The 25696-nt window shown below is 39.0% G+C and overlaps 1 protein-coding gene across 12 annotated transcripts in view; it reads left to right on the top strand.

The window, feature by feature from the left end:
- PKP4 (plakophilin 4) overlaps positions 1 to 25696 on the top strand; it is a 274592-nt gene that overhangs the window by 195020 nt on the left and 53876 nt on the right. For 9 of the 12 annotated variants that reach the window (XM_088829520.1, XM_088829524.1, XM_088829530.1 and 6 more), the window contains 4 exons: positions 11446 to 11577; positions 11689 to 11879; positions 14868 to 15420; positions 25095 to 25283. In XM_088829520.1, the coding sequence (XP_088685646.1) occupies positions 11446 to 11577; positions 11689 to 11879; positions 14868 to 15420; positions 25095 to 25283 (1065 nt within the window). The remainder of the gene's footprint in view (positions 1 to 11445; positions 11578 to 11688; positions 11880 to 14867; positions 15421 to 25094; positions 25284 to 25696) is intronic. The other 3 variants (XM_088829512.1, XM_088829517.1, XM_088829546.1) reach the window with 2 other exon arrangements.

The following is a 25696-nucleotide window of genomic DNA, read 5'->3' on the forward strand; positions in this document are numbered from 1 at the left end:
AAATAATAGCAAAATTATTTTGAAAAAAAGTTTTAATTTTCTTTTAATGATTCAGAAGAGATTGCACTGTCTTTTTCTCTTCACAGGTATATATTGTAATTGGACTGTACTATAGAAGTAGAAAAATGACTTATTCGTAGTATAGAATTTGGTTATTTTACAATTCATATTAAATGAATGTTTTACCAATTTTGTGGAATTTTGTTTTATATTTACTGAAATGTAAAGCACAAAGTGTGTATGCTGTACTCTAAACCCAGTTATTTATATCTTCAAATTAGATTTTTAGCATATACAAATTTAATATTTTAATGTTCCAGTACTTTGACCACTTGATGCAAAGAGCTGACTTATTGGAAAAGACACTGATGCTGGGAAAGATTGAAGGCAAGAGAAGAAGTGGGTGGCAGAGGATGAGATGATTAGATAGCATCACTGACTCAGTGGACATGAATTTGAGCAGACTCTGGGAGACGGTAGAGGACTGAGGAACCTGGGCATGCTGCAGTCCAGGAGTCGCAAAGAGTTGGACACAACTTAGCGACTGAACAACAATTAACATCTGTGTCCTTTTCCATATTCTATTTTCTGAAGCATTTCACTTAAAAGAAACACAGGCTTTCCTGGCAGTCCAGTGATTAAGACTCCATGCTTCCACTTCAAGGGGCACGGGTTTGATTCCTGGTTGGGAAACTAAGATCCTGCATGGCCGAAAGTAAATAAATAATAAAAATATAAGATAGATCCTAACATTTAGAGGGTAGATGATGATATTACTTGGGGGTAATTTTAAGTCTAGCAACCGTCTGTCACTGTATAGAGTTACGAGAATATTGTTGATTATATTCTCCATGTTGTACATTACATCTTCATGGCTTATTTATTTTCTAACTGAAAGTTTGTACCTCTTAAGCCCTTTCACCAGTTTTGCCAACTACCCCCTAACCCCTCACCCCTTGACAACTAGTTTTTTCTGTGTATCTATGAGTCCATTTTTGTTTTGTACTTTATATTCCAGATATAAGTAAAATCATATGGTATTTGTCATTCTTTAACTTACTTCACTTAACATGGTACTCTATCCATGTTGTGGCAAATGACAAAATTGCATTTTTAGTGATGGTCAATACACAGTGAGATACCATATCTTTAGTCATTCATCCATTGGTGGACACTTAGGCTGTTTGCATATCTTGGCTGTTATAAATAATGGTGCAGTGAAAATACAAGTGTATATATCTTTTCAAATTAATGTTTTCACTGTCTTCAGGTAAATATCCAGAAGTGGAATTGCAGGATCATATGGTAGTTCTGCTATTACTATTTTAAGGAGCCTCCATCCTGTTCTCCATCATGGCTGTACCAATTTACAATCCCAGTAACACTACATGAAGGTTCCCTTTTCTCCACATCATTGTTAACACCTGATTTTTGTCTTTTTGATAATAACTATTCTGAGGGTATGAGATGATATCTCATTGTAGTTTTGATTTATATTTCCATATGATTAGAGAAGTTGAGCATCTTTTCATGTGTCTGTTGATCATCTGTATGTCTTCCTTATAAAAATGTTTATTCAGATCCTCTGCCTATTTTTAAATTGAATAATGGGGGATTTTTGGTGTCCATTTGTATGAGTTCTTTACATATTTTGAATATTGGCCCCCTAACAGATATATCACTTGGAGATATTTTCTCCCATTCAGTAGGCTGCTTTTTTATTTTGTTGATGTATGAGGCAGGGCAAAGGCTAATAGAGTTTGGCCAAGAGAACTCATTGGTCATAGCAAACACCCTCTTCCAACAACACAAGAGAAGACTCTACACATGGACATCACCAGATGGTCAACACCAAAATCAGATTGATTATATTCTTTGCAGCCGAAGATGGAGAAGCTCCATACAGTTAGCAAAAAGAAGACCAGGAGCTGACTGTGGCTCAGATCATGAATTCTTTATTGCCAAATTCAGACTTAAATTGAAGAAACTAGGAAAAACCCCTAGACCATTCAGATATGACCTAACTCAAATCCCTTATGATTATACAGTGGAAGTGAGAAATAGAGTTAAGGGACTAGATCTGATAGAGTGCCTGATGAACTCTGGACAGAGGTTCATGACATTGTACAGGAGACAGGAATCAAGACCATCTCCATGGAAAAGAAATGCAAAAAAGCAAAATGGCTGTCTGGGGAGGCCTTACAAATAGCTGTGAAAAGAAGAGAAGCGAAAAACAAAGGAGAAAAGCAAAGATATAAACGTCTGAATGCAGAGTTCCAAAGAATAGCAAGGAGAGATAAGAAAGCCTTCCTCAGCAATCAATGCAAAGAAATAGAGGAAAATAACAGAATAGGAAAGACTAGAGATCTCTTCAAGAAAATTAGAGATACCAAGGGAACATTTCATGCAAAGATGGGCTTGATAAAGGACAGAAATGTTATGGAACTAACAGAAGCAGAAGATATTAAGAAGAGGTGGCAAGAATACACAGAAGAACTGTACAAAAAAGATCTTCACAACCAAGATAATCACGATGGTTTGATCACTCACCTAGAGCCAGACATCTTGGAATATGAAGTCAAGTGGGCCTCATAAAGCATCAGTACGAACAAAGCTAGTGGAGGTGATAGAATTCCAGTTGAGCTATTTCAAATCCTGAGAAATGATGCTGTGAAAGTGCTGCACTCAATATGCCAGCAAATTTGGAAAACTCAGCAGTGCCCACAGGACTGGAAAAGGTCAGTCTTCATTCCAATCCCAAAGAAAGGCAATGCCAAAGAATGCTCAAATTACCGCACAATTGCACTCATCTCACATGCTAGTAACGTCATGCTCAAAATTCTCCAAGCCAGGTTTCAGCAATACGTGAACTGTGAACTTCCAGATATTCAAGCTGGTTTTAGAAAAGGCAGAGGAATCAGAGATCAAATAGCCAACTTCCGCTGGATCATGGAGAAAGCAAGAGAGTTCCAGAAAAACATCTATTTCTGCTTCATTGACTATGCCGAAGCCTTTGATTCTGTGTGGATCACAATAAACTGTGGAGCATTCTTTAAGAGATGGGAATCCCAGACCACCTGACCTGCCTCTTGAGAAACCTGTATGCAGGTCAGGAAGCAACAGTTAGAGCTGGACATGGAACAATAGACTGGTTCCAAATAGGAAAAGGAGTACGTCAAGGCTGTATATTGTCACCCTGCTTATTTAACTTATATGCAGAATTCATCATGAGGAACGCTGGGCTGGAGGAAGCACAAGCTGGAATCAAGATTGCCGGGAAAAATATCAATAACCTCAGATATGCAGATGACACCACCCTTATGGCAGAAAGTGAAGAGGAACTCAAAAGCCTCTTGATGAAAGTGAAAAAGAAGAGTGAAAAAGTTGGCTTAAAGCTCAACATTCAGAAAACAAAGATCATGGCATCTGGTTCCCATCACTTCATGGGAAATAGATGGGGAAACAGTGGAAACAGTGTCAGACTTTATTTTTTGGGCTCCAAAATCACTGCAGATGCTGATTGCAGCCATGAAATTAAAAGATGCTTATTCCTTGGAAGGAAAGTTATGACCAACCTAGATAGCATATTGAAAAGCAGAGACATTACTTTGCCAACAAAGGTCTGTCTAGTCAATGCTGTGGTTTTTCCCGTGGTCATGTGTGGATGTGAGAGTTGGACTGTGAAGAAAGCTGATCGCCGAAGAGTTGATGCTTTTGAACTGTGGTGTTGGAGAAGACTCTTGAGAGTCTTTTTTTTGTGTGTACTATTTAAAAAAAAAAAAAAGTGATCCAGTTTGATGCTTTTGCATGTGATTGTTCGGTTTTTCTAACAGCATTATTGAAGTGACTGCCTTTCCCCTGCTGCATATTCTTGGCTCCTTTGTAGTAAATTAACTGACCACGAAGTTTTTGGAGTAGTTTAAGAAGAATAGGTCTTAACTTTTCTTTAAGTGTTTGATAGAATTCACCTGTGAAGCCAGTCTGGGCCTGGGCTTTTGTTTGTTGGGAGTTTTTGATTACTGATTTAATTTCATTACTCGTGATTAATCTGTTCATATTTTTTTTCTTCCTTTCTCAGCCCTGGAAGATTTAGTGTCTCTGGGAGTTTATCCACATCTTCTAGCTTGTCTGATTTATGGACTATAGCCTTCCAGTCATATCTGACTCTTTGCAACCCCATGGACTGTAACCTGTAAACCAGTAACCTGTAAACCTGTAACTGTAAACCAGGCTCTTCAGTCCATGGAATTTTCCAGGCAACAATACTGGGTGGGTTGCCATTTCCTTCTCCAGGGGAATTTCCCAACCCAGGAATCAAACCCGGGTTTCCCACACTTCAGGCAGACTCTTTACCATCTGATTCACCAGGGAAGCCCAAAGGGTCAAAAATAGTTGCCAAAACCTAGGACTGAACCAGGGACCTTTAGATCTTCAGGCTAACATTCTCCCAATTGAGCTATTTTGGCCACCCATTTGTCTGATTTGTTGGCATGTAATTGTTTGTAGTAATCTCTTAAAATCCTCTGAATTTCTATGATGTCAGTTGTAACTTCTATTTCATTTCTAATTTTATTTGAGTTCTCTTTTTCTTAATGAGTCTAGGCAAAAGTTTATCAATTTTGTCTTTTCAAATAACCGACTCTTAGTTTCATTGATCTTTTCTATTGCTTTTTCTATTTATTTCTGCTCCAGTCTTTATTATTTCCTTCCTTCTGCTGACTTCTAGGCTTTGTCCTTTTTCCAGTTCCTTTAGGTGTAAGGTTAGATTATTTATTTGAGAATGTTCTTGTTTCCTGAGGTAGTCCTGTATCACCATAAACTTCCCTCTTAGAACTGATTTTGCCTAGTCCTGTAGAGTTTGGAGTATTTTGTTTCCACTTTGTTTTGTCTCAGAAGTATTCTTTGATTTCTTCTTTGACCCATTGTTTTTTTAGTTGCGTGTTGTTTGGCCTTTAGGTATTTGTGGTTTTGCTAGATTTCTAGTTTCATATGGTCAGAAAAGATGCTTGATGTGATTTCAGTCTTCTTAAATTTATTGAGACTTCTTTTGCAGCCTAACGTGATCCATCCTGGAGAATGTTCTGTGTGCCTTAGAAAAGAATGTATATTTTGCCATTTTAGGGTGCTGGAATATGTTTATTTATTAGGTCTGTCTGATCTAATGTATTATTTAAAGTTGTGTTCCTTTATTGATTTTCTGTCTGGTTCATCTGTCCATTGCAGTAAGTGTGGTGTTAAAGTCACTTATTACTAAATTGCTATCAATATCTCCCTTTATGTATTAGGTCCTCCTGTGTTGAGTGCACAGATGTTTACAAGTGTTATATCTCTTGTTGGATTGACCCCTTTATCATTATGTAATGCCCTTCTTGTCTCTTGTTACAGTTTGTATTTTAAAGTTTATTTTTCTACCCCAGCTTCCTTTTCATTTCTGTTTGCATGGAGTATCTTTTTTCATCCCTTCACTTGTGTGTCTTTGGATCTGAAGCATGTCTCTTATAGGCAGCATATATATGGATCTTGCGTTTTTATCCATTCTGCCATCCTGTGTCTTTTGTTCTCGTCTGTTTCCATTAAAAGTGATTATTGATAGGCATATACTTATATCTGTTGTGTTAATTGTTTTCTGGTTGTGTTTTTGTAGTTGTCTGTTCCTTCCTTCCTTCTCATTCTCACTTGTGATTTGATGGCTTTCTTTAGTGTAATGTTTATATTTCTTTTTCTTTCTTTTTTGTGTATGTGTTATAGGTTTTTGGTTTGTGGTTACCATGAGTTTTATATATAACAACCTGTGAATATAGCGTTCTATTACAAGTTGATGGTCACTTCAGTTTGTGCATATTCTAAAAGTCACTACATTTTTTACTCCCCTCCCTGAATACTTTGTTTCTGAGGTCATATTTTTATTTTGTGTTTTACTTAACTCATTATTTTAGATATAGATGAATTTACTACTTTTGTCCTTTAACCTTCATACTGACTTTTTAGTTGATTGATCTACTGCTTTTACTATATGTTTTCCTTTACGAATGCAATTTTTCTTTCATTAGTTTTTTGTTTCTAGTTATAGCATTTTCTTTTCCATTTAAAAAGGTCCTTTCAACATTTTTTTGTTTGTTTTTCTTTTTATTTTTTATTGGAGGCTAATTATTTTACAATATTATATTGGTTGGTTTTGCAATACATTGACATGAATCCGCCCCGGGTATATATGAGTTCCCCTTCCTGAACCCCCCCTCCCACCTCCCTCCTCTCCTTATCCTCCCTCTGGGTCATCCCCATGCACCAGCCCTGAGCATCCTGTATCAAAAACCAGTTTAGTGATCATGAAGTTCTTTTATCTTTGGCTTATTTGGGAAACCCTTTATCTCTCAATTCTGAATGATAATCTTGCCAGGTAGCATATTCTTGTTTGTGAGTTTTTCCTTTTAGTATTTTACCTATATCATGTCACTCCTTTCTGGCCTGTAAACTTTCTGTTGAAAAATCAGCTAATAGCCTTATGACTTATTAACCTTTGTATGTGATTTTTTTTGTTTTTCTTTCTTTATCTTTGCCATGTAATCATGACATGTCTTAGTATGGATCTCTTTGTGTTCATCTTATTTGGGACTTAGTGCTCCCTGCACCTGGATACCTTCCTTCTGCAGGTTAGGGAACGTTCAGTCATTATTTCTTCAGATGTTTTTTCTGGTCTTTTCTGTCTCTCTTCCTCTGCAGCCCCTCTGTAATGTGAATATTAGTATACTTAATGTTGTTGCATAGGTTCCTTAAACTTTCTTCATTTTTAAATTCTTTTTTTCTTTTTACTCTCTTTTTGAGTGATTTTTACCATCCTGTCTTCCAGATCATTGATAACGTTCTTCTTCATCCTCTAATCTGCTGATTTTCTCTAGTGTTTATAACATCAGTCATTTTATTCTTCACTTCTGATGGGTTCTTTTTTTTATATTTTCTCTCTTTTTGAAGTTCTCCCTGAATTTATCCATTCTTCATCCTAGTTTAGTGAGCATGTTTATGACCATTATTTGAACTCTTTATCTAGTTTATCTCCATCTTGTTTAGCTTTTTTCTGAGATTTTATCTTTTTTTTTTTTCATTTAGAAGCTATTCCTTTGTCTCCTTGTTTTATCTAACTCTCTTGTATTTGTTACTATGCATTAGGTATATCAACTATTTCTTCTAGTCCTAAAAGAGTGGTCTCATATGGAAAGTCTCCTCCTAGGTTCAATGGCTCAACTCCTTCTAGTCACAAGAGCCAGGATCTCCAGGAATACCCTCTATGTGGGCTGCCTTTACTTCGTGTGGTTGGATCATGATTGCTGTGGGCACTCTGGTAGATTGGTGACTCCTTGGTTCAGCTAGTTGAGAGGTTTTTCCTCAGTTGCTGTGGGCACACTGATGTGTGGGTGGGACTCGTCCACAGTTCAGCTGGCTGTAGGTCCCAGCTGGAACTGTTGCAGACACACTGGTATGCTGGGCTAGTTCCCTGGGGTGGGAGCCACATTGGAGGTCCGCTGGTGCTGGCTTGGGTCAACCACTGTGGGAGCAGAGTGGGAAACGCTTTAAAGGGGCCAGTGGGGACAAGTGGATTGATCAGGGCTGGTCCTCAGGAACACCTGGGCAAGGTTCACAGTGTTTATTAGGCTGAAAAACAGAGGAACAGAAATGACACCTGCTGGCAACAGGTCACCCAGGGGAAGGAAAGGAAAAAAAAAAATGACGTCTGTCGGTGTTTTCATTCCCAGAGACAGTTCCAACAGACCCCTGCTCTCTGGCAAGTGTCCCCAGATCAGTCAGTGAATCTCCTTCTCTTATATCTTCAATGTTTTTCAAGCTGTTGCTTCTGCCCTGGGACTTGGAGGAAATGAGCTTGTGTGTGAGCTCTTTATGGGCAGAGTCTTGGTTTCCCACAGCTCTCTGGCTCTCCCAGACTTAAGTTTCACTGGTTTTTAAAGCCAGGCATTATGAGGGCTCATCTTCCTGGTGCAGGTCCTCTGGGCTAGGAAGCCTGACATGGTCCCTCGCTCCGCAGGGTCCTCCACAGTTGCAGTATCTCTCCCACTGTGGGTGGCTGCACTGAGGGTTTGTGTTCTGACGAGACCACATCTCTGCCCTTCCTGCCCATCTCCGTGTGGCCTTTTCTTTGTATCCTCGGTTGTAGAAAATCTGTTTTGCTAGTCTTCAGATCATCCTCAGACATGGTTTTTCTAAATGTAGGTGCTGTTTTGTATATCCATAGGAGGAACTGAGCTCAGCATCTTCCTACTCATCCATCTTCATCCCTCTAAGATTATTTATTTTAAATATCTTCTTTTAGAAAAGAAGCACAATTGCTTGTCTCCTGGTTTGCAATAAAATGTTCCATAGGATAAAGAGACCAAATTGCTGAAGTACAGATTTTTAGGGTGTCTCCTACTCTTTTCTTATTTAAATAATATCCCTTAATGGTTAAAAAGAGACATACACAGAACTCTAATGGTTTTGGTTTCCATGGTGATAATTTTTTCACATTCTGACACTGCATGCCACCTAGTGTTTCCAAGCCAAAAACTTTGATGTTTTGGTATCACAGGTTTTATCTTGTACTAAAGCCGAAGCTAGAAAATATCTAAACACCTTTTTCTTTTTTAAGATGGCACATTTCCCCATGTATGTGAAGTCTTGAAGCTACCCCAATGATTCCTCTGTATCTATAGTTTGTTGCCATTTCATGTGTGGTTTTCCGGTGTTCTTTTCTGGATGAAATAAAGGCGGATTGCTGCCTTGCTCTGATTTCAGGTCATGTCTTGTTTAGCTTCTCTCAGTCATCCTATTCCCTGTAAAACTCTTGTAACCCAGAAAACTATGTATTTTACTTGTTCCTCATAAAATACCTTCACAAATTGCAGTATAAGAATGTTTAGAACTGTAGAAAAACAGAAGACTTGCAAATTGAAGCAGATAACTCTCCAGTATTATTAGCCTGATAGAGAGAGAGAGCATGTTTCAGTATGTACTGGGGAACTACATGCAATCTGAAATCTCTATTGAAATTTCAAACCTAAGAATTCAGAACTGTCACAGACCTCTGCTACCTAGAAGTGTACTGTCAAATAATAAATTTGGAGACACATTCATCAAAAACCTATTAAGAATGTCAGCAAATCTTTCTGGGGACTAGGAAACAAAACCTTGGATTGAATCTGACATCAAATTAAAGGATTAGAATGTAGGATTCCCAGTTTGCCTATAAACCCTGTTTTCACTTTTCAAACTAGCTTGATCAGCAATGCCTAAAAGTTATACTTTGCTTTACAGGAGTGAGTGAAAGGTGCTCAGTCGTATCTGACTCTCTGTGACTCCATGGACTGTAGCCTGCCAGGCTTCTCTGCCCATGGAATTCTCCGGGCCAGAATGCTGGAGTGGGTAGCCGTTCTCTTCGCTAGGGGATGTTCTCAACCCAGGGATCAAGCCCAGGTCTCCCACATTGCAGGCAGATTCTTTACCAGCTGAGCCACCAGGGAAGGCCTTGCTTTACATAGACAAACCTTGTTGAACACAAGCTGCAGCACAATGCCAGGTGTGAATCAGTTCTCAGTGAAGAGAAGCTGAGAATTTGTTTGCTCAGTAAGCATTTACTAAGCACTCACTGGGTGCTATGCACCTGCCCTAGGCGCTGAGGTACAACAGTAAGCAACTCAGACAAAAGTCCCTGCCCACTGTGAGCTTCTAATCTAGTGGAGAGAGATGGTGGTAAGTGCTATAAAGAATGGACAAACTGACCTCCTGTGGTAGGTGGATACTTCTTAGATACTACATCCTCTAGGAAACTTTTCCTAAGGTCCTTAACCCTAGACAGTAACACAAACGCATGTGCATGCACACACACACATACACTGTGTCTTTTCTCAGCCACATTCTTCAGTTCAGTTCACTTTCATCGTGTCCGACTCTTTGCAACCCCATGGACTGCAGCACGCCAGGCTTCCTTGTCCATCACCAACTCCCAGAACTTGCTTAAACTCATGTCCGCTGGCTCAGTGATGCCATTCAACCACCTCATCCTCTGTCGTCCCTTTCTCCTTCTCCCTTCAATCTTTACCAGCACCAGGGTCTTTTCCAATGAGGCACCTCTTCACATCAGGCAGTCAGAGTATTGGAGCTTCAGCATCAGTCCTTCCAATGAATATTCAGGACTGATTTCCTTTAAGATGGACTGGTTTGATCTCCTTGCAGCCCAACAGACTCTCAAGAGTCTCCTCCAGTACCACAGTTCAAAAGCATCAGTTCTTCATCATTCAGCTTTCTTTATAGTCCAACTCTCATATCCATACATGACTACTGGAGAAACCATATCTTTGACTGTATGGATCTTTGTCAGCAAAGTAATGTCTCTGCTTTTTAATATGCTGTCTACATTTGTTAAAGCTTTTCTTCCAAGGACAAATTTCAGTCCTCCTTAGGACTGTGTGTTAAACTCAGAATATAATGCAGATTCAACTTATAAAGTGAGAGTGAAGCAGCATTCCAAAAAAAAAAAATATTTGTTAGCAACACGAGGGTTAAATTTGAGGAAAGAAAGATTTGTCATCAGAATTTGGGCAAATATACTTTGAAGATCCTAAGAAACAAGAACATATTCGAATGGAGTTGAATAAAATGCAGTTTAATCTACACCACCTAAATTTATAACATAAAAAGGAAGTTGGAATTGGGAAGATGAAGAAGATAAATAGTTTTGTTTTTTAAGTTCAAGATGGCAAAATGATATAGTTGAAAATAAAACAAGATAATAGGCAAAAGAGATTTGACTAGAGAAAACAGTAATGAGGTTAAATCTGTCTGTATTCATTTGGAAAAAGACTAAAAGCATAAAAGAAGCAAATGGATAAGAAATTAAAATTTCCATTGTTGACAGTTCTGAAAACTGTGCAAAGTTTTTTTGATTTTAGTCCATATGAAATTTGACGTAAAAAGCTAGCCCTGCCTTCCAGAGTTCCATCATCAAACTCAATAATGTGGACATCATGGAAATTTTCATTTCAAAAGTTTGACGTATGAAAGATCTTTTGTTTAAATGGCATCATTCTCACTCAGTTTGTTGATCCTCTTGGAGGAAGTCACCCAGGAGGTGAGTTTTCCAAGGGAGAACAAGGTCAGTTTTCAGATTTTAATTTAATGCAGCGTGTAAGTTAATTTGTGGCTGGTAATCAGGATGAAAACACTCATGAAATTTAGCAAAACATAGTAACAAACTGAGTATATGCAATACTTTTCTATAGAAAAGAGTCAAAATGACTGTGGTTTAAGGTGAAAATAGTCTTTTATTAACTTGTATGAAGTCTTGAGTTGATAGTCTTTTATTAAGATTATCTGACATTGCTGACAAATACCTGAACTTTTTTTTAGCAAATTTTTATATAATGTCATTCATTTTAGCTGATTAAACTTATCTTCTTGCAGATGTGCCAAATACTGGTGTAAACAAACCTAGAATTTCTGACGCTGTCCATCCCAACAACTATTTCATTAGGACAGAGCCAGAACCAGGGACCCTCTACTCACCAGAACAGACGTCTCTCCATGAAAGTGAGGGTCTGTTGTATTATCTTTTTAAGTATTAGATTTGCTTTTAATGCTTCCATTTTGAAAATGAGCATCAGAAGTGTAAAATAAAGGCATTTCCTGCTGGTTTCATTCCTGCAGGATCTTTGGGTAACTCAAGAAGTTCAACACAAATGAATTCTTATTCCGACAGTGGATACCAGGAAGCAGGGAGTTTCCACAACAGCCAGAACTTGAGTAAGGCAGATAATAGACCACCACATTCATTCGTAGGATCAACTAATAACCCCCTGGGGAGGAATTCAAGAGCTGAAGGGCAAACACTGGTTCAGGTAAGCCAAACACATCAAGACCTTTGTAAAGAAATGCCCTCCTAATTGATTATGCGTTATTAACTGAAGTATTCTTTATTAAAAGTAAACCCAGTGTGTACAGTTTTGAAGTTCTAGAATGAATGATGCAGCAAAATCATTTTACACCATGACGCTAATGAAATTTTAAACTTGAAAACTAAAAATGTATTAGTTCCTACTAATTAAATCTGATAAATTCTAGATACAGGAGAGTAGTTTTTCTGAAACTACTTCAGAAAACTACTTCAGTTTTTCAGAAACTACTTCAGGGCTTCCCTGGTGGCTCAGAGGTTAATGTGTCTGCCTCCAATGCGGGAGACCCGGGTTCGATCCCTGGGTCAGGAAGATCCCCTGGAGAAGGAAATGGTAACCCACTCCAGTACTCTTGTATGGAGAATCCCATGGATGGAGAAGCCTCGTAGGCTGCAGTCCACGGGGTTGCAAAGAGTCGGACACGACTGAGCGACTGAACAGAACAGAACAGACAGAACAGAACAGAACAGTTTTTCTGAAAGCAACAAGTTTGGCACCAGAAGAGTAGTCCAGGGAGAGTGCGAGAGAAATGGGTGGTATATTCTAGTCTAGCTGTGAGTTCCTCAGAATACTAGAGCTAAAATGTGCTGTGAAGAGTCCTAGAGGAGCAGAGCACAGTTCCCACGCTTGTATAAAATGGGACTGGTCCATTCTAACCAAAGGTTTTGCCTTCATCATTGGAATTTTTCTCTGAAAACATGTATCTTTGCTAGAATATAGATATTCCTGCCTATAGAAAGCTAGTGTATAGAAGCATAGCTATTCTGTTAGGATTTTCTTACTTGATATTAATAATAATAATGCATATATATTTATGAAAACTCCTTAGCTCCTTATTCATTGCCACTTTATTCATTCAGTCTTCTAGCATATGCCAAAATTAGTAGAAGTTATTGGAGTCCAAAGTGGCAGTAACCACTAAGGATGACTTTCTGGCCAAGTGCCCCAGTGATTTCTCCGGAGCTGAAAAATGGCACAGTGATCAAAGAAGTTAGTCTAACACTAATCTCTTAATGCAATACAGGAAACCCTGAAGGTACACACAGCAGTGGGCCAATGTTCCCAGTGCCAAAGGAGAAATATAATATGACTTTGGCTCAACAATTTAGGGGAAACTTTTAAGTATTAAGAAACATTTCTGTATTAAAACAAACACAAATATGGTGCATGAATTTTTAAGCTAGGACAGGAAGTCTTGTGCCCATAGCAAACTGCTTCCAGCTGCAACACCCCCCCACCCCCACCCCCACCCCACCCCTTCCTCAGATGATACATTTACTTCTCTGCTGTTCAGGATGCACTGAGGGAATGGTTTGACAAGCTTTACACTAAATGTTTACAGATGTTCATCTGCTTAGGTCAGTCTCTATGTTGGCAGGTCTAAAGTCACACTTCTGAATAATAATTACAAAGATTTTCTATTTTGCCCCTAAGAGTGGTCATGTTGACTTTTTGTTTAATTTTTTTTTTAAACTTAGGTAAGTTGATTTTGTTCCTGGAAGTTGCAAGGGGGTCTTTAAATTTGCATGTATTCCAGGAAACACAGATTATAGACATCTGAGCTAAGTGTCATCCTTTTTTGATAGTAAATAACTTATATGTGGGACTTTTAAAATTATCTTTAGTATTATTAATAAACCCCAAGCACAGATTTTAATTTTCCAACTGCCTACTAATTTTTAAACCACCTCTTTCTTGCCTTATTCTTTATTTATAGTCCCCTTCCCTCCCCAGACCTTCTCCTTTCCATGGCTATTGCCTTCATGGAATTCTTGAGTTTGAACACCTGAGTGGTCTCAGCCCCGTGTTTCAAGCAACCAGTTGCTTGTGACACATGAAGACAGAGCATATTTCCTCTTATAGCAGCAGCATCATCTAAGAATATACAAAGTCCTTGAGTCATCCCTGTTTCTTCCTTTATTGCCCCAATTAAAAGTAACAGGAGGTTGATGATGGCAGCTGAACTCTAGTCATCACTAAGGAAATACAGAAAGCTCAGTTCTGAGCTTGTAACCCAACACCCCAGTCCAGCCACTATTCCTTTTTATTGTCATCCTGCGTGAAGACAGGGATCTGAGATGCAATATTTGCAAGAATCTATGGGCTCATAGGACTGGCCATGGCAGAAATGTTCCTTCTTTCCCAGCTGGCCAGAACCCAGTGGAGATTTTGAGCGTTCCTCCTGCTGCAACAGATTTGAAGACTTATTATTCATATGTCTTTCAATCCACCAGCTTAAGACAAGAGCCTATAAATAAAAGGAGATAGAAAGAAATGGCTGAAATCACTAGTAGCCACAATGAAGCTAAAAGAAAAGACAGATTTGGTTAGAGCACTTGTGCAGTGCTCACAGAGGAGACCTTTGGACCCCAGACCATATCCAAATGTTCAGTTATTCCACTTTGAGAGAATACCTTCCTTTTGTAAATGGGGTCAACCCATAAAGACAGATATAAAGACAATTATAGATACTGGTCTAACTTAACGTATTGAAAACATTTTGTTTTACACAAATGGGTTACCTTAGCCAAACTTAGATTTACAGGGTACAGAGTAAGTACACTATTCCAGTGACCCTTCACACTTGAGATACAACATACTTTGTGTTGTGAAAAGTGCATGGGCAGAGGGTAACATCATATAAAGACAAAAGTAAAAGGAATATTAAATGTCTTTGTATCTCTCCTTATGGGTTGGTTTTAGTATTCTGAAAGGGAAAGGTGGAGATTAAATCACCAAAAACAAAAAAAGTAGAAACAAGAAAAACAGAATAAGGAAAAATTAAGATTCAGCTCTACAGCTCAAAAAGGAAAGGAAACACCTGAAATAAATAGTGAGTTCACGTTCTGTAGTTAGCTGTGTGCGTGCTTTTCTGTAATGACCATGGATACACAACCCTGGATAAACCATTCTCTTTTCTCCTCCTTCCATCAGCCGTCAGTGGCCAATCGGGCCATGAGAAGAGTTAGTTCGGTTCCATCTAGAGCACAGTCTCCTTCTTATGTTATCAGCACAGGCGTGTCTCCTTCAAGGGGGTCACTGAGAACTTCTCTGGGTAGTGGATTTGGCTCTCCCTCTGTGACCGACCCCCGACCACTGAACCCCAGTGCATACTCCTCCACCACATTACCTGCTCAGCGGGCAGCTTCTCCATACTCTGCACAGAGACCCGCCTCCCCATCAGCTGTACGTCGGATTGGGTCAGTCACCTCCCGGCAGACCTCCAACCCCAACGGACCAACCCCTCAGTACCAAACCACCACCAGAGTGGGGTCCCCACTGACCCTGACGGATGCACAGACTCGAGTAGCTTCCCCGTCCCAAGGCCAGGTGGGGTCATCGTCCCCCAAACGCTCAGGGATGACCGCCGTACCACAGCATCTGGGACCTTCACTGCAAAGGACTGTTCACGACATGGAACAATTTGGACAGCAGCAGTATGAAATTTACGAGAGGATGGTTCCACCTCGGCCAGACAGCCTGACAGGTGAGTACAAGGTGACACCCCTACACAAGCCCAGTGGGAAAGTGTTCCATGCAACTGTTGCTAAAACAGAGCATATAACGCAGAAAACCTTATATTTTTATGTCAAAATTTGTACCTCAGTGTACTGCAGACTGCAGGCTGACTTTTCTTTCAGGCTTTATACTTTTTAATGCATCAAATTATATACATTTATATCACCAGACCTCTTTTGCAATGAAAACATTTCCCCCATCTCTCAGAAAACTAGGATATAAAAAGTAGGTACTTTTTGCATATTAGAAGAATTGGCTAGAATTCTAAACTGTTGGTTGCAGTTTTTCATAGTGAAATATTTTTCACTAGCTAGACCCCAGTTCAGTTCAGTCGCTCAGTCGTGTCTGACTCTTTGCGACCCCATGAATCACAGCACGCCAGGCCTCCCTGTCCATCACCAGCTCCCAGAGTTCACTCAGACTCATGTGCATCAAGTCAGTGATGCCATCCAGCCATCTCATTCTCTGTCGTCCCCTTCTCCTCCTGCCCCCAATCCCTCCCAGCATCAGAGTCTTTTCCAATGAGTCAACTCTTAGGCCTACCCATACTCAAAACCCTAAATTATGTTAAAAGGTGGTATCAGAATGTCTATTCAAATATAATGTTTTTTAAAGAAATGCCTTGCTAGTGTAGACTAGAATGTGGAGTTCCTCACCTACTGCCTTGATTTTTAGCACCCCAATGGGAAATGCACAAAGTTCTTAGGAATTGCCTTCAAATGCCACTTGGATTAAGTCAGAAAGACACCAGCCAGATCATTGATAGTACAGCTGTTTCAGAGTTTTCTCATCGTGGGTTTTCTACAGGATGTACAGACTTTTGATTAAAATGATACTCATCTTTAGCTAGTAAAAAAAAAAGTTAAAACTATCCAGGAAAATATAAATTGTGAAGTGAAAGTCTCAGCCCCCTCTTACCCTCACCCAATCCCACTCCCCAGTTTATGTGTCTTCCAGACTGTTTGATTAATATGTAAGTATATACAGCACGTATAGATGTGCACACACTGTAGTTTTTGTGCTTTTGGAGCTCTATTATGTATATCTCCTATACCTTTTTTTTTTTTTAATGTATCTGAGGGTTTTACCTCATCCTCTCAAGGGATGCCTAGGACCTTATTTTAAAGACATAATTTGTTTAATCACTTCTCTATTAATGGAAATTTAGATTTCCTCATTTTTGGCTGTTAGAGACAATCATACAATATATATTACTCTTCCTGCATATTTGCACATAGCTTACTGAGATAACTGTGAGATCCATTTCTTGAAGTAGGACTGCTGGATCAAAATATGTGTTTGTGTTTTCTTAATGAAATACTATCAAATTGCCCCTACTATTATAGATTTTTATTTCCACTAGTAGCTTGAGTGCCTGTTCCCTGCACCTTCACTAGCACTGCATATTGTCAAGGTGTTTCATCTTTGCCAGTCTGTACCTCATTGTTTTAAGTGGCCTGTGTTGAGTAATGACTGAGGTTAATGATTTGATGTTTATCAGCCATTTTATTGCTTTACTGCAAACTGCAAGTTCAGGTCCTTTGTCTGTTTTTTTTAATTTTGTAAATGCTTTTTATACTTGAAATAAACTGACCCCTTGTAATATGCTTCTCAGTAATTTTTCATTTTGTAATTTGTCTTTTGACTGTTTTTTTTTTGTTGTTGTTATTTCTTACTTATAGAAGTTTTTAATATTTATTTTGTATGGTCAAATTAATACCCTTTCCTTATGGCTTCTGGGAAAAATAAAGCCTTTTTGAGATTTTCTAATTGCATGATCTTGCACAAAGAATAAATATTGAACTTGATTTTGAGCTCAAGGAAAATCCTAATGGAGAAACTACCTTTTTTTCATTCAATCATCAGAAGAGTATACTTGGCTTAGATATTTTCTGGCATGTCTCTGAAAAGTATGCCGCAGAGTGAGGTAGGAATCATTTATGACATTCCTCCTCCAAAGGAAACCTTAAGAGATAAATAGTTCCGAGGATTTCTGTTCCCCCTACCCACACCCCTCCATATTTATGAACAATAGCTGTGCAGAAATCTGTTTGCAGTCAAGTGAAGAGAAAACCAGGAAAGAAAGTGAGTACATAAAGAATTGTCTCCATGTTTAACCCTGAGGGCTGACCTCTTGTGGTTTAAAAAACCTGCTTCTCTTCACAGTGCAGGTGAAGTTAAACTTTATGTTTCAGGGGGAAAAGATTATAGCCTACTATGGATGTTTTGTTCCCCTGAATGCCACAGTGTTCAAAAGAAGCAAAGGGTTTCTTAAAAATATTCTAAGGAAGCTTTGGTTCCCATCATCTGTCCACCTCCCAGTTATTCTGAATGTAGATCCTAATTTGTAAATTCCTTTCTTTTTTTTATTTCAGAAAGTGATGGGCTTGTCATATTTATTATGGTTCTTGAGTTCAAAGACTTAACAACCTGCTAATTGAAAAGCCTAAAGCAATATTTTGTAATAGATTCAGACACTTGAGTATTTGGTGATCATAATTTAAATGATGTGTATAAATTATGTCCACAACAGAAAAATATGTCTGCCCTAAAACATTCATTTTAAAATAACCATAGCATATTAGCAAGTTTTGAGACTAAAAAGAATTCTCATTTGAAAGATAAATTTATGTTCGTTTTCACTGACTTAAATATAGAGGTTTTAAATCACAAGGAATTTATCATTGAGGTAGGTAAACTTGATATGTATTTGTGGAATTGCAGCAAATTATTTGTCTTCCAGTTTAAAAGATACTAAATTATAGTAGCCTTTCTACAAAATCACCTTACTTAATTTATTCAGTTCAGTTCAGTCACTCAGTCGTGTCTGACTGTGAACTGTGGACTGCAGTACACCAGGCTTCCCTGTCCATCACCAACTCCCAGAGCTTGCTCAAACTCATGTCCATCCACTCGGTATTGCCATTCAACCATCTCATCCTCTGTCGCCCCCCTCTCCTCCTGCCTTCAATCTTCCCCAGCATCGGGGTCTTTTCAAATGAGTCAGCTCTTCTTATCAGGTGGCCAGAGTATTGGAGTTTCAGCTTCAGCATCAGTCCTTACATTGAATGTTCAGGACTGATTTCGTTTACAATGGACTGGTTGGATCTCCTTGCAGTCCAAGGGACTCTCAAGCGTCTTCTTCAATACCACAGTTCAAAAGCATCAATTCTTCAGCGCTCATTTTTCTTTATGGACCAACTCTCAAATCCATACATGACTACTGGAAAAACCATAGCTTTGACTCTGTGGACCTTAGTTGGCAAAGTAATGTTGGCTTTTTAATATTCTGTCAAGGTTTATCATAGCTTTTCTTCCAAAGAGCTAGCGTCTTTTAATTTCATGGCTGCAGTCACCGTTTGCAGTGAATTTGGAGCCCAAAAAAATAGTCTCTCACTGTTTGCATTGTTTCCCCATCTATTTGCCATGAAGTAATGGGACCAGATGCCATGATCTTAGTTTGCTGAATGTTGAGTTTTAAGCCAAGTCTTTCATCAAGAGGCTCTCTAGTTTTTCTTTGCTTTCTGCCATAAGGGTGGTCATCTGCATATCTGAGGTTATTGATATTTCTCCCGGAAATCTTGATACCAGCTTGTGCTTCCTCCAGCCCAGCGTTCCTCATGATGAATTCTGCATATAAGTTAAATAAGCAGGGTGACAATATACAGCCTTGACGTACTCCTTTTCCTATTTGGAACCAGTCTGTTGTTCCATGTCCAGCTCTAACTGTTGCTTCCTGACCTGCATACAGGTTTCTCAAGAGGCAGGTCAGGTGGTCTGGTATTCCCATCTCTTTCAGAATGTTCCACAGTTTATTGTGATCCACACAGTCAAAGGTTTTGGCATAGTCAATGAAGCAGAAATAGATGTTTTTCTGGAACTCTCTTGCTTTTTCGATGATCCAGCAGATATTGGCAATTTGATCTCTGATTCCTCTGCCTTTTTAAAATCCAGCTTGAACATCTGGAAGTTCAGGGATCATGTACTGTTGAAGCCTGGCTTGGAGAATATTGAGCATTACTTTGCTAGTGTGCAAGATGAATACAATTATGCGATAGTTTGAAAATTCTTTGGCATTGCCTTTCTTTGGGATCAGAATGAAAACTGACCTTTTCCAGTCCTGTGGCCACTGCTGAGTTTTCCAAATTTGCTGGCATATTGAGTACAGCACTTTCACAGCGTCATCTTTCAGGATTTGAAATAGCTCAACTGGAATTCCATCACCTCCACTAGCTATGTTCGTAGTGATGCTTCCTAAGGCCCATTTGACTTCTCATTCCAGGATGTCTGGTTCTAGGTGAGTGATCACACCATCGTAGTTCTCTGGGTCATGAAGATCTTTTTTGTATAATTCTTCTGTTTTCTTGCCACCTCTTCTTAATATCTTCTGTTTCTGTTAGGTCCATACCATTTCTGTCCTTTATTGTGCCCATCTTTGTATTAAATGTTCTCTTGGTATCTCCAATTTTCTTGAAGAGATCTCTGGTCTTTTCCATTCTGTTGTTTTCCTCTATTTATTGCATTGGTCACTGAGGAATGCTTTCTTATCTCTCCTTGCTATTCTTTGAAACTCTGCATTCAAATGGGTGTATATTTTCTTCTTTTTTTTTGAATGAAGAGAAAAATCAGTTTTATTTATTTCTTGCCAATCCTTTCAGTTTTGGGATATGATGAAGGTCACAATTACTTGAAACTTATTAGACAGGTCAAGGTAATCAAAAAGAAATTGAATATCAGATGAAAAATGGATCTATGCCACTGGACTGTTGGGTAATATATAAATATAGATACATACATTTAAAGTATATTTGGAAAGCTCTTCACCCATTGTTTTCAAAAATTCTTTGAAGGCAACAACATCTGCTCACAATGAGGCAGCCATCCATTAGCAAATGTTTTTCAGCTGAATTGTGTAGATTTCATTGTACTATGAATGAGATTTAATAATTTATTTTTTTTATGTCTGGTGCTTTCATTTTTTTTTATTGGAGGCTAATTATTTTACCAAAGCCTCTTGATGAAAGTGAAAGAGGAGAGTGAAAAGGTTGGCTTGAAGCTCAACATTCAGAAAACAAAGATCATGGTATCTGGTCCCATCACTTCATGGGAAATAGATGGAAAAACAGTGGAAACAATGTCAGACTTTATTTTTTGGGGCTCCAAAATCACTGCAAATGCTGATTGTAGCCATGAAATTAAAAGACACTTACTCCTTGGAAGGAAAGTTATGACCAACCTTGATAGTATATTAAAAAGCAGAGACATTACTTTGCCAACAAAGGTCCGTCTAGTCAAGGCTATGATTTTTCCGTGGTCATGTATGGATGTGAGAGTTGGACTGTGAAGAAGGCTGATCGCCGAAGAATTGATGCTTTTGAACTGTGGTGTTGGAGAAGACTCTTGAGAGTCCCTTGTACTGCAAGGAGGTCCAACCAGTCCATTCTAGGGGAGATCAATCCTGGGTGTTCATAGGAAGGACTGATGCTAAAGCTGAAACTGCAATACTTTGGCCACCTCATGCAACGAGTTGACTCACTGGAAAAGACTCTGATGCTGGGAAAGGTTGGGGGCGGGAAGAGAAGGGGACGGCAGAGAATGAGATGGCTGGATGGCATCACCGACTCTGTGGACATGAGTTTGGGTGTACTCCGGGAGTTGGTGATGGACAGGGAGGCCTGGCGTGCTGTGATTCATGGGGTCGCGGAGAGTCGGACACGACTGAGCGACTGAACTGAACTGAACTGAATTATTTTACAATATTATATTGGTTGGTTTTGCCATACATTGACATGATTCCGCCCCGGGTATACATGAGTTCCCCTTCCTGAACCTCCCTCCCACCTCCCTCCTCCTTTTATTCTCCCTCTGGGTCATCCCCACACACGAGCCCCGAGCAGCCTGTAACATGCATCCACCCTGAACTGGCGACTCGTTTCACGTATGACAACATACATGTTTCAATGCCATTCTCCCAAATCATCTCACCCTCACCCTCTCCCACAGAGTCCCAAAGACTCTTCTGTACATCTGTGTCTTTTCTTTTCTCCTTTGTCTTTAGCTTCTCTTCTTTTCTCAGCTGTTTGTAAGGCCTCCTCAGACAACCATTTTGCCTTTTTGCATTTCTTTTTCTCTGGGATGATCTTGATCACTGCCTCCTGTACAATGTCATGAACCTCTGTCCCTAGTTCTTCAGGCACTCTTGTCTATCAGATCTAATCCCTTGAATCTATTTCTCACTTCCACTGTATAGCCATAAGGGATTTGATCTAGGTCATACTTGAATGGTCTAATAGTTTTCCCTACTTTCTTCAATTTAAGTCTGAATTTGGCAATAAGGAGTTCATGAATGGAACCACAGTCAACTCGTGGTCGTGTTTTTGCTGACTGTATAGAGCTTCTCCATCTTTGGCTGCAAAGAATATAATCAATCTGATTTCGGTGTTGACCATCTGGTGATGGCCATGTGTAGAGTCTTCTCTTGTGTTGTTGGAAGAGGGTGTTTGCTATGACCAGTGCGTTCTCTTGGCAAAATTCTCTTAGCTTTTGCCCTGCTTCATTTTGTACTCCAAAACCAAATTTTCCTATTACTCCAACTTTGCCTTCCTACTTTTGCATTCTAGTCCCCTATAATGAGAAGGACATCTTTTTTGGATGGTAGTTCTAGAAGGTCTTGTAGGTCTTCATAGAACGTTCAGTGTCAGCTCCTTCAGCATTACTGGTTGGGGTGTAGACCTGGATTACTGTGATATTGGATGGTTTGCCTTGGAAACAAACAGAGATCATTTGTCATTTTTGAGATTGCACCCTAGAACTGCATTTTGGATTCCTTTGTTGACTGTGAGGGCTACTCCATTTCTTCTAAGGGATTCCTGCCGATAGTAGTAGATACAATGGTCATCTGAATTAAATTCACCCATTCCAGTTCATTTTAATTCACTGATTCCTGAAATATCAATGTTCACTTGTATCATCTCCTGTTTGACCACTTCCAATTTGCCTTGATTCATGGACCTAACATTCTAGGTTCCTATGCAATATTGGTCTTTATAGCATCAGACTTCACTTGCATCACCAGTCACATCCACAACTGGACGTTATTTTCACTTTGGCTCCATCTCTTCGTTCTTTCTGAAGTTATTTCTCCACTTTTCTCCAGTAGTATATTGGGCATCTACCAACCTGGGGAGTTCATCTTTCAGTGTCCTATCTTTTTGCCTTTTCTTACTGTTCGTGGGGTTTTCAAGGCAAGAAAACTGAAGTGGTTTTCCATTCCCTTCTCCAGTGAACCACATTTTGTCAGAACTCTCCACCATAAGCTGTCCATCTTGGCTGGCCCAACACGGCATGGCTTATGGTTTCATTGAGTTAGACAAGGCTGTGCTCCATGTGATAGGTTTGAACTTAATCTGTTGGGGCTATATAATTTTGTAATTTTTTAAATGTTAATCTTTAAGACTGTATTTTTGTTTTAATGCATGAGTAGGTAAATAAAAATATTAACCATAATATTACAAAGATTTCTAATATCAAAAAATTGCACTGTCTCATTGTAATTCTTAAGTTCTTTATTTCCTGTTATAATCTGTCACATACAGTAATTTCATCTCACTAGGAATCCTGTAGCAGGGAATGTTCACTGGATGCTTTCTATAGTTCTAAGTGTTAACAAGCTCATTTGGGCCCCTTCTTATGAAATCATAGTAAATGGCCACAAAAGTTTTCATATTACATGAATTCCATTGAAGACTCCAGCCAGATCCTTGCACAGTGAGCCTATCACATTTTGAATGGAACAGAATGCATTGGTTTCATTTCACACCACATTGGGAGTGGGCCAACGGGAATTGGCGGGCTTTAGGAGCATCCAAGGCTCAACTTGCCTTGGCCGAAGTGTTTGTGATCTTCAGTCTCACAGTAAATCAAGTGTTCTCCTGAATATGAAAATAGCACCTCATACTGATAAGATTTCCAAGGACTAAGTCCATTTTGCTGCCCAGTTTACATAACAGTTAATAAACAATGCCGGCACTTTTGTTCAGGATTTTTATGGGCTCTATAAAGAAATGGAGTTTATATTCTCTAAGAATGAGAAATCCCAGTAAATACAAAGCTGAAATCCTCAGATGAGAACTTTACAATAGCAATCATAATTTCGTCCTTAGAGTTACATGGGCTTCCATGAGCCCCTGGTGAACTAACCTTCCTCTTTAACCTTATGTTTGTGGAGGGCTCAGTACAGTTCAGGATTTCTCACACTGTGTCTCATTGATCCTTGAGAAGTGGTTTTGTCCAATGTTGAGTGTGCAGTTACAGAGAGGGCACAGAGAGAGCTTCCACTCAGCCCTCCTAGAAAGCTCACTGAAGAGGATGAACTGCATTTCCTTTTCGGCTCTGTTTCCTCAATTTTGAAATGGGAAGATTTGACTGAATAATCTCCCAATTACAAGATTATATAAACCTGTGATCTTTATTTTAGCAAGTGGGTAGCCAGTAGCCAAAACCCACATTTGTTCATTTAATTTCTTCCCATCACATTGCTCTCTGGGATAGGTAATAATCATTCATTTTAGAAGCTTTATGTATTAACTCTCTTGCCACTCCTCACTAAGCAACATGTAATTATCACTCACATTCAGCCCCATTTGTTTTTAGTTATGCTATGATTATGTGAGCTAACAGGATGTGAATGATTGTATCTTTTTGTAATTAGTTACTGTGTTGATTATTTGCAGTATTTTTAAAAGCAAATATACGCTGACTGACTTCAGATATGTTTGTGCTTTTTCTTCCTCATATTTGGAATATAACCTTAGTTGATATTCTTACAAAGTGACAAATTTTGCTTACTAATGATGACAAATCACAAATTTCTGAGCATCATAGTACAGAAAATACTACGTCACTTTTTTAAAGAAATTAAAATGTTTGGGTTTGAAATCTGCATTATAAAAAGTTTAAATGAAAGAGTGGTTGAAGTAACTTAATAATAATACACTAACTTTGTACTTTTCCTTTATACCAGAAAGAAGGTAAACAAGAATCTGGTATGTGGGTTCCTGGAAAAATACCTGTTTTGGTTTTGTCTTGTTTTTTTTTTTTTTTTTAATTTGCAATAACAAATAATAAAATAATGCTTTATATATCTTATTAGTTTGCTGATGGTGTTTTAAACTCTATAACATAAAATTTCATTTTTCTGTAAAAAATTTGCATGAATAAATTGAGACAAAGGTCAGAACAGTTCTTGAATATCAGCCTATATGTAAGCAATATTATGTAGGTGTCATCTTAAGCGTTGGGATTTAAAGAGGTGTGGGACATGATGGCGTGCTCTTTTTGGTCACCATCATAAAATAACTTACAATTGGGGGATGAATTTCAGAATATCAAGCCATTTAATAATTTTGTGTGTGTGTGTGTGTATATATATATATATATGTATGTGTGTGTGTGTGTGTATTTTAGAAAATTTGCTTTTATCCTGCTGCCAGGAGAAAGTCTTTTAGAGTGTATATGGTATCCTGTAAAACTCACTGGGTTTGGTGTTGAGACTCAGCATTTGGTCATATTGATTAGGAGTTATACTTTTAACCTCACCACAGTGTTCCAAGTTTCTTACTGATGTAATTTTCCTGCCTGTAGGCTTACGGAGTTCCTATGCTAGTCAGCACAGCCAACTTGGACAAGACCTTCGTTCAACTGTGTCTCCTGACTTGCACATCACTCCTATATACGAGGGGAGGCCCTATTACAGCCCAGTGTACCGCAGCCCGAACCACGGAACCGTGGAGCTCCAGGGGTCACAGACGGCACTGTACCGCGCGGGCTCAGGTGGGCGTCCGTGTCTTCAGTTCCTTTCTTAATTTCACAGGTCCAAGAGTAGAGGATTTTATTGAGATGGGTTTTCTGGACTCACGTTGTCCATTTGGATGTTAGATAAACAGTTACGAAAACAGATCAATAAACAGGAAAATAGAAGTTCATTTAATACCTATTTATTTGTGGGCTTCCCTGGTGGCTCAGATGGTAAAGAATCTGCCTGCAATGCAGAAGATCTCGGTTTGATCCCTGGGTCAGAAAGATCTCCTGGAGAAGGGAATGGCTACCCACTCCAGTATTCTTACCTGAAGAATTCCATGGACAGAAGAATGTAGTGCCTGGTGGGCTACAGTTCATAGGAGTCGGACATGACTGAACAACTTTCACATCATAGATAGTATATTTTTACCATAGTTCAGTCTAAA

The sequence above is a fragment of the Moschus berezovskii genome, chromosome 2 (genome assembly GCF_049115385.1).
Source record: "Moschus berezovskii isolate FMDL1 chromosome 2, NW_MosBer_1.0, whole genome shotgun sequence".
NCBI classification, from domain to species: domain Eukaryota; kingdom Metazoa; phylum Chordata; class Mammalia; order Artiodactyla; family Moschidae; genus Moschus; species Moschus berezovskii.